We start from the raw sequence: 15,654 nt of genomic DNA, 5'->3' as shown, positions 1-15,654 counted from the left end.
TGTAACATATGAAAATGTCAATAAAACCCTCGTATGTTGCAGTTATTCACTTGACACCGTAAAGTTTTATTTCTGGCTCCACAAATAGAATGAAGTTGTACTGATTAAAGAAAAATTAAAAAGAAAAAAAGACAGGATTGGATGCTCTGCCTTATCCTATTTATAAGACAAAAACAAGAACAAATTGTATTTAACAATTTAGCATCTCAAACTTCAACAAAAATACAGTATAAGTAGAAACAAAACAGAATAACAGAACTAACTAGAGAACAAAGATTTATCGATTTGAATATTGATTTTCTCATTATTATCAACATACTGATCTCTCTTTTGTGGAGCAGGCAGTGTCGGAACTCTTGACTTACCTAATAAATAAAACAAGACAAAAAACAAAATCATCATGTAAAGTAACCAAAATCCACCATTTCATCAGACGGTCACAAACACTTCATCTTGCGTTGTCAAGGGAGTGATTGAAACACTTTCCTTTTGTTGTATTCTTATTGTCGCGATCATAATACACTGAATCGCTTAACAAAATTAGGGAAATTATACATTATTACAATTAAAGAGCGAGCAAGAATTGATGATTGATAGATACTAATCGAGGGGGATAGAAGGAGAGCAAGTTAAAGAGAGCGGAATTGAGTGAGCTGAGGAGTCGATAGAAATCTTGAGAGTTTGAGATTAAGAAGAGGAAATGAGAGATTGAGGAGGAGTGAGAGGTATAGCTCCGAGTGTGAGAAAGCCAGAGTGACGCCATGTCTCGGCTTCAATTTGGCTTCTTAAAATTTCGAAGATAAGATAATGAGGTTGGTTCCCCGCACCAAGATCCGATTTTATAGCTGCATTTAACGGTCCAACCTAGTTAGTTCGGCTGACATTTTGCCCAAATAACTTAATACAAATGTGACCCAGGTAGACCTGGCCATGGTTCATGAATCGTCGGTTTCGATTCGAAACTGTCGGTTCACGGTTCGAAAATATAAGACCCCTGAACCGAAACCGTAACAGGACAGTTCGTCCACGGTTCGAAACCGTCGATTCTAGTTCATGGCCCCAGTTTGGAACCGACGGTTTCGGTTCGAAACCGATATTGAACCGTTAATTCTAATACATGATCTTGATTTAATTTTTAAATTATTAATTAAAATAATTGAAAATTAAAAGAAAGGCTTGGACTTAATTTTTCAATTAAGCTTCCTACGTATCTTCTTGGGGTTTAGAAGAATCAAAGCCTACGTAGTTCTCTTACCTTTGCATATCTAATAGCTGACAGTACCCCTTTACCTTTTCATTCACCTCCACTATCTTGAGTATTATTTCCCATCGTCATCGAACTATCCATAGTTAAATCAAACGATTCTTCATTGAAGTCCACTTTCATTTTTTGTTGGCGTAATTCGGCTCTTGTCCAATCGTCCACGCATACTTGGGCTTCAATAGATTTGAGAGTCAAACTTGATCGTCTCTCATCCAATATATTATCCCATTGACTAAAAGCTTGTTCTACTGCGACAGTTGATACTGGTGCTGCTAGAACTTGTTTAGCAATAGTTGCTAATATTGGAAAAGTTGATGCGTGTCGACTCCACCATTCTAAAACTGGAAAGTCTTTACCTATATTGCTGTCACCAAACTCAAAAATAGTAGTTAAATAAATATCAAGCTCCGAGATGGAGCCTAATGTTCCTTTTGGTCTTTTGCCCCTTTGCATCATAATACGATCACCATAACTCATATTTTGGGTTGATGATGGGGCAATAGATGGTAGAGAGGAAGAAGAACCACCATAAATTAATGCATATTCAGCATAAATTTCTTTAATTAAATTCATAATATTAGTTATAGTTAATGGAATATTAACTTCATCTAATTGCAAACATTCATAATATAATGTCAAATAATCTGTGACACCATCTAATTTAAATCTAGGATCAAAAAAACATGCAACAAGAAAAAGTTCTAGAATTATTTTATAGTAATTTAACCATTTTGTTTTCATTAAAGAAACAGCTTCTTGTAGAATAATATCTTGTTCGACTTCTTGTAAAACCCCAATAATATTAACAGCTTCATTTAAAAACAAATGAAAAGTGAGATAATAAACTTCACTTAAAGTATATGTTGCATTATTAAAATTTCTTAATACATTTAAATTTTTTTTATAAATATCCTAATGTTGGGGATATAATATAACTTGTGGCACATTTTGTGAAATAAATTAGCATAATAAATCCCTATAATCAAATGACTCGTTGAGTAATTCATATGTTGAATTCCAACGAGTCGGCACTTCTTTAAAAAATCTTTTTGGTCTTTTATTATGTTGTTTACAAAATTTACCCCATTTTTTCATAGTTTGAGGATGTGTCCATAAATATGAAATTGCTATTTTTATTGGGCTAATAAAATTATTAAAACAATGTAAACTATCTTGTGCACATAAATTTAATACATGACATGCATATCTAATATGAAAAAATCTATCACCTAAATTAGGTTTATAAATATCAATTAAATCATTTATTGAGGCAGTATTTGAACGTGCATTATCAAATGAAATTGAAAAAATTTTATAACGTAATTTATATTCTTCTAATATTCCTTTAATTATTTTATAAATATTATCAGCCGTATGTTGTTCATCAAACACCTTAAATGATAATTTTTTTTTTTTGTAATAGAAAATCATCATCTATCCAATGACAAGTTATACCCATATAAGAGTGAACTTGCCAATGGTCACTCTAAATATCACTACATAGAGATACACGTCCACTAAAATTTGTAAAAAATTAAATTAATTTTTTTTTTGTTTTTTATATAAACTAAATAATGTTCTTTTTAATGTATTTCTTAGAATAGTTTTATGTGCAGGATTTAATGCAGTTTTACAATAATTATTAAAACCTAAATTTTCACCAAAACTAAATGTTAAATGATCTATTGCTACCATTTTTACAAATTCTTCTTTACTTTTATTATCACTATACATAAATAAAGATTTGTGTGTAGAACCATACCCAATTATTTGTGTTTGGCTTCGGCTTTGCCCAATTTTTTCCGGATGCTTTGACTCCAAGTGCCTTTTAAATATCCCGTATCCACCTCCTTGTTTAAATTTGTAAATTTGCCTACAATAATTGCAAGCAATATCAAAATTACCATATTCCTTTTGTATTTTCTTGAAATAAATTTTGAAAATATCGGATGTAGGAATTTTTTGAGATTGTTGTTCCATCTCCATCTGTTGTTGATGTTGTTGTTGTTGCTTCACCTCTTCATATTGGTTTTCACTTTCTTGTGAATGAAAATCATTTATAAGTTGATTTTCATTCACATTTGATATATGTGAATATTGACCAAATCTCCTATTACCGGAAGAATTTCCACTACTTGCCATTTTTTGATAATAAATAAAATTAATTATATAAATAAATTATATGATTAATTATAAAAGATAATAAAATAATAATAAATAAAATTAATTATAGAAATAAATTCTATAATTAATTATGAATTGTATAAAAAAAATTGAAATTGAAATTAATAAAAAATTAAGAAAGAATTTAATTAAATTTAAGAAAATTTGATTGAATTGAAATATTGAGAGAGTATTAAGAGTTTAAAGAATGAGAATGAGAGTTTGAAGGATTGAGTGAGAGAGTAGAGAGATTGAGATTTGAGAAAATAGAATTTGAAGGGGTATATATAAGAAAAAATTTTTTTGAAAAAAATTAAAAATAGGGGGGGTAAATTGAGATTCTAAAAATTGCAACTTCTCTGAAAATTGCAGGGAACCGTGGTCCCCTGCAATTTTTCCTTCAAAGCCAATGGTTCCCTGTGCAGGGAACCGTCGGCTTTTTAAATAAAATTCAAAAAAAAAAAAAAATTCAAATTTTTTTCGGTTCAGCACAATAAACCGCCAGTTCATAAACCGGTGTGAACCGACGGTTTCACGGTTCCAATTTATGTGAACTGGAACCGAACTGTAGAACCACGGTTTCGATTTCGATTCAGTCCGGTTCTAGGTCTATCGGTTCTAGTTTCGATTTTATCCAGACCGGTTTCGGTCTGATTCATTGACCAAACTGGCTTGTGGCCAAGTCTAGACCCAGGAAAAGTGGAGTACGTACTTAGAAATCTATGAGGCTTATTTAGTAACTTTGAAATTTCAGTAAAAAACACTTCCATTAAACCCGCTAATCAACCAACAAAGAGGGTTGAATTCAATTCAAACTAGTCGAGCTTAAATTTAAATTTGGATTAAATCAATTAAATTTGAATTGATTTGAACAATTATGTCCAAACCTGTTCAGATTAAATCTAAAATAAAATCATATTTAACTAAATTTAAGTATTAACTTGTCAATCTCAAATTATTCGATCCCATTTAGTTTTATTGAGAGTTAGCCTATATTGAATCCCACCTTAATAGTAGGAAACCGTGGCATTCCCCAATCACTGTAGTCTAAAACCAATTGATTTTGATGATGATTTTCGTGGAATGTAAACTTATTTAAAAAATACCCTGAGAGCTACATTTGAATCCAAGCCTGGACTAAAATGTCTTAATCTAATCAAGCTTATAATCACAGTCGAAGTTTTAAATTCAAGCCGATCCATACTAAAACTAAAGCAATTTTTGTTTATCAAACTTAAGTTTAACTTGTGATCCATACTAGAGTTAGGGTTCGTTTCATTGATGAATTTTTTTTTCTCTATTCTAATCATTGATTTTCTTTGATAATTCTTCTTCAACTTGAACTAGTTATACTAAATTCAAAGCCAGCTTTAACTTAATCTTGTTTAGGTTTTGTTTGCCTCGGCTAGAATCAACCAAAAAAAGGAAAAACCATTCCGGGACTGTTGAGTGCATGGTTTGTTTTCTTGGCACATGAAGCGAAAGTTTCAGCCAGCCCATTTGTAAACGTACCGATATTTTAATTCATGCCCTGCCAAATAAACTCGCTCGCCAGTTGTGCTGCCCATTCGTGCCATCCCTATCGAGCTATGTTAGCCATGAATTACCGAATCGCACGACAAACCCATCACGATTCACTGTATTTTTTCCTATTTTGAGTTGGCCCATCACAATCGATCAAATGAGCCTAGAAAACAGAGAAGCATGGCTATTCATTATATTCGACATAACTGTAGCCCCATATCAAATCGAATCTAATCTACTTAATTAAGAGGTATGGACTAGAAAGGCTAAGGGTGTAAAGCAAGTTGAACTCAAATTTTAATATGATTAGTTTAATAAAACCTCCAAAAAAATTTTAATGTTACACTTATATCCTTAAGCTTTTATATTTTAATTTTACATATCAAAGAAATTAATAAATATATTAATTTTTAAATTTATATATAATAATTTAAAATAAAAAATATTTAAATATAATTTTTTGAATCATGATAACCCTGTCTCAAGCAATGACTCAACGCGGGCAGATCTCACCAACTTGCCGGCCTCAGTGCCAAACACTATCCTGCTTGGATGGCCCTGATTACAATTTACACCCCTAATAAAGGCTAAGCTTACATATTCGGATCATTGATAGCTCCCGCAATCGATGATATTGACTTTTTGCCTAATTAGTTATTTTGAAAGTGATGGAGAGGTACAAAATTTGGTTGGAAAAAAAAAAAAAAAAGATGAGATTGCATATTTATTTGGCAGAGCTTCTTTCAGTTCAATTAAAGTTCATTGCTTTTAAGTGTCATACAAGCTGTAATTCTAGTTAAGAAAATATTCCCTTCAAAAGTTTCAATTATTATAACATTGGCAAAAATATATGGAGAGGTTTCATATGGGTTTATATAAGCAACTATAAATACATTTCATTTTATTTCGATTAGTAATCTTTCATTAAGTACATTCACCAGAGTCTATCCATTTGTTAATGAACAATATTATGTGTACCCATTTTTGGTATATAATTCATATACATAGTGATGTGTCATTATGTAATTAGGTGATTTTAAAACATGTGTCATCATATGATAAAGAAACATCTAACACATGATAACACCTCATCTGTATACACAAATTATGTACTAAAAATAGATATACATAATTTTATTGTTTGTTAATTAGAGAGGTCTTAAGCTTGAAATCCCACCAACAAAGAGTACATCATATCGTAAATGTGATTTAGTGTAAACGAGTGAAAGTAAAGAAATTGTGATGAAAACGACAATATTTTTAAAATGGTTTAGCATGTTTTTCAAGAGTTTACGTCTATTATATTGTTAATTGTGTCCTTAGGGATTTTAATGAAGTATTAATGAGTTATGAAAAAGCTTTTTTCTTATCTTTGTATATTGAATCTAGACTTCTAATAACATTTGTTCCGTAATAATAGGAGAAAATGATTGTAATCAAAGAATCCAATTTCAATTTTAATTGTTGATAATTATAGTTGTGGACCAAGCTCGAGGTGGGTTATGTCTCATTGCTTTAATTAGTTTAAGAGTGAATTTGAATCAAATTAAAACTCCAGTATAACAATTTGATTTGAGTTTGAGGGCTTGTCCTATTGCCCCAATCGAAATGTGGAATAACTTTAAGAATTTACTTTGTTCTTTATTATTCGCTTAGCGAATTTTATCATCAACATGGTCAAACTAATATTTATATATATTTCCCTCTATATTATACATTCTCATGAATATTTCAACCATATTGAACCCATAGTAGTCAAATTATGTATTATATTCTATATTGAATATTTAATTTTCTATATCGTATGTATAATACATTTAAAAAAAAAAATTATATATGCCACATTATCATCTTGAAAAAAAAAACACTTACAATATTAAAATTTTATATATATATTTTATCACGTCATCACTTTTTCAAAAAATTATAACAATTTATATTATTAATATTTATTATATCATATGATATATTAATCATATTATACTAAATTTTGATACACCTTAAAATATGTATTATTTTTTATTGGTATTATATTATCACATAGGATCTAATAGAGAAATAGCCTCATTCGATATAATTAACAAGACAGAATGACCCTAGTTATTTTGCATAATAATTCTCATGAGAGTATGTACGTATTATCCTAAATGCCTACAAACTCTATTAATTGATTCAATTATTGGCCATTGTAGGTGGCTTCTTCGACCTAATAGTCATACGTACACTTGTTTAATAGGTTTTTACAAGATCGCATTTAAGTTGCAAACTTGGTTTTGTAGGTATATACTGGTATAAATTTTGATTGGTCATCATCATTCTGGAGATAATATCTCTTCCTAGCGAATGTAGGGGGTGCTCTACTCAAATCCATTGATCGGCTTGAACAAACCAAACTCATGTTTACTATTATGACTACATTGTTTATTCTACCGACAACAGTTTTTATCTCTTTACAACATTTGAACAATACTATACACTAGTATGAATAAACTCAAACTCAAACATAATATTATGAATTAAGCCGACCTTGGGTTTAACTTGACTAGAATTGAATCCTCTCCTCATTGAATGTCCCGACTTTGAGTGGCTATGAATAGATTTATTGTACCAGAAGTTCAAGGGTGTAGGAAGTAATCATTTGTCAAAAAGTTTAAATGGCGATAATCATAAGATTAAAAGGGTTTGAATGGCATGAATTAATGGGTTTGGTTTGTTAATTCAGGTGTCTTAAAGAAGTGAAGGAATGAAGCCGATTAAATAGGTGAGACAAAGGCAAAGTTTTTGCTTCTGCTCATTGCCTTTACCGATGAGAAAGTGACTTGTTTATCTAAAGCCATTGAAGCAAACCCATTATTGTCTAATATGACATATTGAAAATGAATATCTAAATCTAATTTTAAATATCTAATTAGGTAATCAAATAATGTATCATCATTTAATTAAATTTCTTAAATTTCTTAAATTTAAATGCACATAATTTTATTACATATAAAGAGAGTTAGTTTTTAATTAATTAAAAGAGACACGCATGTATTTTGCTGTTTGGTAGCATTCTTACCACATGTTAATTACTTTACCATTTTCAAAAGAATATACTTTATAAATATGCCAACGAGACCCTCTCGAGATGTGAGCTACTTTTTGTTATAATTCTCAATCAACTTTATGAATATGACCTTATGCAAGGTTACGTTCCTCATTAATTTTAGGTTACAAAATACAAAAAAATATAACAAATTTATATAGGAATTTCTGCTAGCGAGACCCTTATAGAGGGACTCCGCTCATTTCCCCTTTGATCACGGTGTTCTGTCTTGCAATAATTCCCAACCAACCTTGTGAATATGTCTTTTAAACATGAAAACGGACTTCAACAAAAGTCTGCCTTTCTTTGGTTATATTTTTATTGTATCACCGAAAATTGTTTATATTGCATATGTTTAGCTATACATAATTTCATATTGATGAGACATAAACCTAATTAATCAATGAAAAGAGTGAAAGAAAATTGATAAATAATTTTCATTAATAGTACAAGCTCGAGAGAAAACAAAACAAAACAAAAGTTGTCTGGACTAACGAGGTTACAGGGACTATACATGGACTAACAATAACAATTCATTAAGGTGTGGAATTTTGTATGGAATTAAAGTATCAAATTCGACTATACACCCTCATAAATAGATTTAAGGTATAAACTAACGTCTTATTATATATCCGTATTGAAATGAAATAACTTGGTGGTGGGTTCCTGAATTAATCTTCCAAAGTCCACTAGCTTAGTGGTCAGATTCCATCCTAAAGGGCAATCGAACACCGCCAAATGGGTTCTTCATCTTAAAAAATTGTTCTGTTGATTGAGAAGTTCGTTGGCAAGTAGCTTTTATTTAATAAAAAGCATGGGAAGGCAAAAAGTTCTTATCCTCAACAACAAATTACAACCCACAGCTACAAAAATATTCAGACTTTTATGTGGTATTTATTGCTTTCAAGTTAACTATTTCTCATGAGGGAAAAGAGAATTTCGGTTATGTCAATAATATCTGTCTACTCTTTAGAAATCTTTATATCAAGTTGTGAATTTTTAACCATTTTTCTTCAAAGGGTTCCACATACATAAATAGAGAAGTAAGGTGATCTTCGTCTTACTTTTTTCAGTTTAAATAGTGTAAAGTCAAGAATTGCGAGCTCGAAATGTCTAGATATAAATCGCCCTATTGGTTTGGTTGGTTTGCATTGATTCAGTCAAGCAAAGTCTTCACTAGGCCGTTGGCTCCACTCCTTCAGCTCCGTCCATTCTCAGCAGCCGAAGCCATAAATAGCAGCTCCGTCCACTCCTTCACAAAATAACATGACACAAACACGAATTGAGAACACAAACTACCAGCTCTTTTTCTTCTTTAACCTAATTATAACATTAGAAGATCAATTTATAGCCAACAATGTTAATTGGAAAATCATTGAAGTAAGACTATATATGTTTATAATAAATACCAATTTGACATGTGGTCATATAATTAAATATTATTTTATTTTTAATTTAAAATCATTCAATTATTTGATAACACACAATTATTAATATTCGAATTGGCTTTCATTATAAATGTACATAGGCTTTTGAAAATGTTTTTTCCTAATTGAATTTAGCTGTAATTGTGCATTAAATGAATATATCACTTAACAAGTTTTTTACTATAAAGTATATTTCCTAATGTTATCATTAATGGTGGATCAATTTGTTGATCTGTTTACTAATTAAGTTAATTAATTATATAAAGATTTCATCAGTAGATTATTTTCTTGTTACATTGAGTGTATGATTTGTCAAAAATACTGAAGCAAGAAGACTTCTGCTTATAGTGGACAAAGATTGAAGGTGAAATTAATCAGCTGGCTGATTTGTTAGACATAGATATTTAGGAATAATACATAGCTTATTTGTATTTAATCAAAATTTAGTATGCTGTAATTGTGCCTTATTTCTAAATATTGGTGATTAGTTCGAAAATAGAAGAAATACATTATGGGTTTTAGCAATTATAGAACATATTATGTACCAATTATTAAATATAGCTAGTTAAGGTTTGATTGAATCGAGCTTGAATTGGATTCGAACGATCCCAAAATGAGCTAACATCAAACGAGCTCAAGCTCAAGTCTGTAACTTCGAGCTCACGCTTGAGTTGCTCGTTAAGCTCTTGAGTTAAAAATTTTGATATAAAATAATGTCATTTTGACTAATATGTATTAAAACGACATCATTTTTATAAGAAGTTAGTTAAAGCTCGAGGTCAAGCTTGAAACGAGTCGAGCTCAAACTTATTTATAGCAAGCTTAATAAGTCTGAGCTCAAGCTTGAACTCAATTAATATAAATTAAGCCGAGTGTGAGCTCAACTCAGTTCAAATCCAATCCTGTAGCTAGCAATCAATAATTGATACTAAAATTTTGATATGGTTGATGACTTGATGGTGTATTTTTCTTTAAAAAATGAAAACTTATTGTCTCCGGCTATCTCACAAGACGTCTTTTAAATATAAAATTGTAAGAACAATAAAGTTCAAAGCATATAATACTTTATAATTTTAAGCAACCATATAAGTAATAATACACTAGATTTCATCAAAATTTTGAAGTTAAAAAAAATAGGTTAACAAAATTGGTAAAACATTAAAACTTTTAAACAGAAATTCTAAATTTGAGTCTCTATCACATTTATGAAACTCTTTAATTAATTACTTATAAAAAAAAAAGATCGAGTCAACATTAATGATGATCATGTTTGTTGGGATAATGTCAAACGGTCTCCCCAAGCTTCTCAATTGGGGGTTGTGTTAATGTTAAAAGTTCTACATCAAAAAGTTGAGCCTCCCTGAACCCTTTGATTGGGATTGTATTAATGTCAAAAATTTCATATCCAACAAAAGTTAAGTGCCTTAAACAATATAAATGTTGACGGCTATATATATTGATGCCAAAAATTGTACTTTGAACAAGAGTTAAAAGTCTTGAATTAATATAAACCCATTATTGACGTGCAAAATTTCATTTCAAACCAGAGTTGAGAGTTAACATAAATGTCAAGAAGTTGTATTGATTTAAAAAAATTTCGCATCAAACTTGAACGGGGAGTCTTTGGTAAGTACAAATCTATTATTTAACAAAGTCTAAAATAAACAATACCTCCCTTTTAATTGGTGGGCTATGTGCCGATTGAACACTCATCATATATAATAAACATAAACATGTCAGGATATTGAATTAACGAGGTTTTGGATCTAATAACCAAGACAGTAATCTCATAATGGCTAGCTTGGCTGGCCGGCGTCCGTAAACTAAAAAGTAGGCTAATTGAATGAATTGTAGGTGTTGCTATCGACTTCCAACTACTTGGACCCTCTTCACAACTGCCCTAATTCATACGTCAAAATATTTAAAAGAAAAAAAAAAAACAAAAGTCTTCCCTATCGTAAATCCACCATACAATATTGTTTATAAAGCTCGACTTCATCTGTGTTTCTCTCAGAAACTTAACTTCCCTAACATGGTCATGGGAGCTCTTCGCCATTTTGAGCCAATCTCCAAATGCAGCACCGAGGGAAGGTCTAACCAGACTGTGGCTGCAGATCTAGATGGCACCCTTCTTGTGTCAAGAAGCGCCTTTCCTTATTTCTTTCTTGTTGCTCTTGAAGCTGGAAGCATGTTAAGAGCATTAATACTTCTAGCGTCAGTTCCATTTTTTTATTTCATCTATTTGTTCTTATCTGAATCGGCAGCCATCAATATGTTTATTTTCATTGCCTTTGCGGGGTTGAAAATTGGAGACATTGAGCTTGTTTCCAGGTCTGTTCTTCCCAAGTTTTATGCTGAAGATGTTCATCCTCAAACTTGGAAAGTGTTCAACTCATTTGGAAAGCGTTACATAATCACCGCCAATCCGAGGATCATGGTGGAGCCATTTGCCAGGGCCTTTGTGGGGGCAGATAAAGTTATAGGGACAGAATTACGGGTTTCGAAATCCGGTAGAGCTACTGGGTTCGCCAAGAGTCCTGGAGTTCTTGTGGGAGATCACAAAAGAGAAGCCGTCTTAAAGGAATTGGGCACCAACTTGCCAGATTTAGGCCTGGGAGACAGAGAAACTGACCATGATTTCATGTCATTATGCAAGGTTAATTATCAAATCTGCAACTTTTCCTTCTCTAATTCTGTCTTAACTTCAATATAACTATTTGCACACGTTTTTAGTATCCATTCGATAACTAGGCAGTTAGGAGATATATTATTATATAATTAATTTATTTTGAATTAAATATAAACTCATACTATTGATATATAATGTGAGTATTTAATTAAATATTTAAAACTAAGTACATATAATATTACTCTTTTAATTTTCTAGATGACCTGTTTCTTAGCTCCATTTAGTACCAGATTTTGTTTATGCAATTAAAAAGTCTAAACTTTCATATTTTTTATTAAAAAAACTGAATTTTCATATTTTTATATAAATGAACTAAAATTTCATTATTTTTTATGGAAGCAAATGAATAAATATAATCAAAATGGTTTATTTTATTTTGTTTTTTAATAAATGTGATTAGTTGATACTTTAAATTTTAAAAATTTAATCTCTTCAATAAAAAATTTTAGGAGTTTTGTTTTTTTCATTAAAAAGCAGTAGATACTTCCATACCTTCCCCAAAGCGCTGGCAAGCATCAAATTCTGTATTTATTGTAGGGTTGGTGGGGGCCTTCATGGCAATTATTTTTTTTTTTTTCCGAGAAAAAACATGAACATGGCTCTCTGTCTCCTCAAGAAACTTTAGTTGTCCATTAATTAAAAGGTCCTCTCCTCCTCCCCAACAGAAACAAACCACAACCACCACCCACCCCTAAAATCTCATTTATTTACTCATGTATGAGTAAAATTAATTGAAACAGTTTCTCCTAACCTAAATTTTTAAAAATAATATTTTTCTCTTTAGGATTTTTATATTCAATTTTTTAGCGACAAAGAGGCTTCTCCGACGATTTCTAGGCAATGTCTCTTCTTCTCTAGAACTTCTTCCTTCCGATGTTGTACAACATCATCAGAAAGAGGATGGTCGAAAGAAGAATGTGTCGAAGAGGAAAAGACGTTGCCTATAAATCGTCGGAGAACTCTCTTCATTATTGGAAATTCAATCTGAAAAATTGGAAACCCTAAAGGAGAAAATGATGTTTTTAAAAATTTGGGTTTGAGAAAAATTGTTAGTTTTTAAAGTTTAGGAGAAAAAATGAAATCAAATTTAAATTTATTTTTAATATTAAATATAAAATGATGATTTTACCCTTAAAACTAATAGATTTAACTGTTTATGGGTGGGTAAATAAAATTTTCAAAATTAATAAGAAAAAATTTGAGAAAACAACATACCTTGGTAGGAATAAGTCGTTTGGCCTAATTAAAAAGATCAGTCCTGGCTTCTATTTTGTGCCAATTTTTCATGACCTTTCAGTTTCCCTGCTTAATTTATACATGAATTGTCGCAAGCATTACTTTATGGATCATAAAGACATTTATTTCGTCTTGCCTGGAGGCCAACAACCTCCATGACCCACCAAACCTTCTTCATTTCCAACTCTCTCATTCTCATAAATTGAACCCCATTACTGAACAACTGCAGGAAGCATTCATGGTGCCCGGGGCGACAAAATGTGAGCCACTGCCAAGAAACAAGCTGCTAAGTCCTGTGATATTTCACGAGGGTCGATTTGTACAAAGACCTACGCCTGTAATCGCTCTCTTGACCTTCCTCTGGATGCCCATCGGCATCATATTGTCAATTCTGAGAGTCTATCTCAACATCCCTTTGCCTGAACGTATTGCATATTACAATTACAAGCTCCTGGGAATCAAAGTCGTCGTTAAAGGAACTCCTCCGCCCCCTCCCAAGGCCGGCCGAGGCGGGGTTCTCTTTGTCTGTAACCATCGCACGGTTTTGGACCCTGTGGTCACGGCCGTTGCACTGGGAAGGAAAATCAGCTGTGTCACGTACAGTATAAGTAAGTTCACCGAGATCATTTCACCCATTAAAGCAGTTGCATTATCAAGAGAAAGAGACAAAGATGCGGCTCATATCAAGAGTCTGCTTGAAGAAGGTGACTTGGTGATTTGTCCAGAGGGGACTACTTGCAGAGAGCCGTTCCTGTTAAGATTCAGTGCCCTTTTTGCCGAGCTGACTGACAGAATTGTGCCCGTCGCCGTTAACACAAAACAAAGTGTGTTTCATGGAACGACCGTTCGTGGGCATAAATTGTTAGATCCTTACTTTGTGTTCATGAATCCAATGCCTACTTACGAGATCACTTTCTTGAATCAGCTGCCTCCAGAGCTCACCTGCAAAGGTGGGAAATCAGCCATTGAAGTTGCTAATTACATTCAAAGGGTTCTCGCCGGGACTTTAGGATTCGAGTGCACCAATTTGACAAGGAAGGACAAGTACGCCATACTCGCCGGTACAGATGGCCGAGTTCCTCCAAAGAAGGAAAAGGCTTAAAAAAGTTATGAGTAAATTTCCGTTGGTTTTTATATGTTTGAAAACAATAAAAATTACTGATTGTGATGGTAATTATGCAGATGAAGTGCAAGCTTATTGTATACAAATATTTTTACCTCGTTTTGTACAGAAGCCATTATATCAAACTACACTATGTCTGGCTTCTTAAGAATACTTTTTCAAGCTGATGACTCTAATGGAGATTGTGGGTGCGAAGAACTGACATACATGTGGCCTGTGGAGATTTTACACATGCTGGTAATATTAATATATACACCAAACAAGCTTAAAGCTTATTATAAATTTTAGTTAATGTCCAATTTATTATACCCATTGTTAAGATAGTATGCCACAATTACATTCCCATTTCATTCAATGTTTTCAACCCTGGTAGAGTATTAACCTTAACTCGAGCGAAAGCTTTCATTTTAATAATTTAGTTCGAGGATGATTCAAATTTTTTCTAATAAAACTATTTATCATTATATGATAACGACATTTTGAGTGAGATATATGAATCGTTGTTTTTAGTTTGAGAAATAAAGTTGCATATACGTGATGTAGAATTGAATAACTCGAATTCTAAAGCAAAAAAAATTCAATTAACATATAAAGCTTAGAGTAGAAGTATTAGAACTACAGGTAGGAAAATTTGTTCCAAGGATAGGAATGGATGCTTCAAATAATAATTTGGTACATAAATATTGCAATGGAACACCCATTCCGGGACTTTGTAACTACAATCGTGAGAACTGTTAACTTAAGAAAAATAATTAAAATGTTTATTTCACAAAAACTCATATTAAATAAATAATTAATTTAAAAGATAATTACTAATAAACCCAACTTGCAAACCGCCTCATAAAGGTACAGTTTGAGGGATCTAGAGCACGCCATAGCCCAATATGATAGGTCATGTTGAATACAGCTTGATACAACCTATTCATCGTACTAGTGATATCATTTATTTCGTTAATAATTTTTGATAATATGTTTAAACTGATCAGATAAAAGTCAAATCAAATTTAAACCACCTTAAATTTCGATTCGAATTTAATTCTAAAAGTAACTTGCAAAAGTGACGGAAATTGGATCCAGTTCTCCAAACAGGTGGAGGCCCAAATCCATCCTGGCACTGTTTTCTGTCAGAGTTGGGCCTAATTT

The 15,654-nt window shown here is 31.7% G+C and overlaps 1 protein-coding gene across 1 annotated transcript; it reads left to right on the top strand.

Moving 5' to 3' along the window:
- The first annotated feature begins 11,452 nt into the window (after nt 1-11,452).
- Nucleotides 11,453-14,798, top strand: LOC123212433 (glycerol-3-phosphate 2-O-acyltransferase 6-like). The gene is made up of 2 exons (XM_044631574.1): nt 11,453-12,119; nt 13,618-14,798. Exons 1-2 carry the CDS (start codon nt 11,496-11,498, stop codon nt 14,488-14,490), a joined length of 1,497 nt encoding a protein of 498 aa, XP_044487509.1. The 5' UTR covers nt 11,453-11,495; the 3' UTR covers nt 14,491-14,798.
- The last annotated feature ends 856 nt before the right edge of the window (nt 14,799-15,654 follow it).

Source organism: Mangifera indica, chromosome 1 (assembly GCF_011075055.1).
Source record: "Mangifera indica cultivar Alphonso chromosome 1, CATAS_Mindica_2.1, whole genome shotgun sequence".
Lineage (NCBI taxonomy): Eukaryota > Viridiplantae > Streptophyta > Magnoliopsida > Sapindales > Anacardiaceae > Mangifera > Mangifera indica.
The sequence above is the reverse complement of the archived record's forward strand: the minus strand, read 5'-3'. Positions and strand labels throughout refer to the sequence as shown.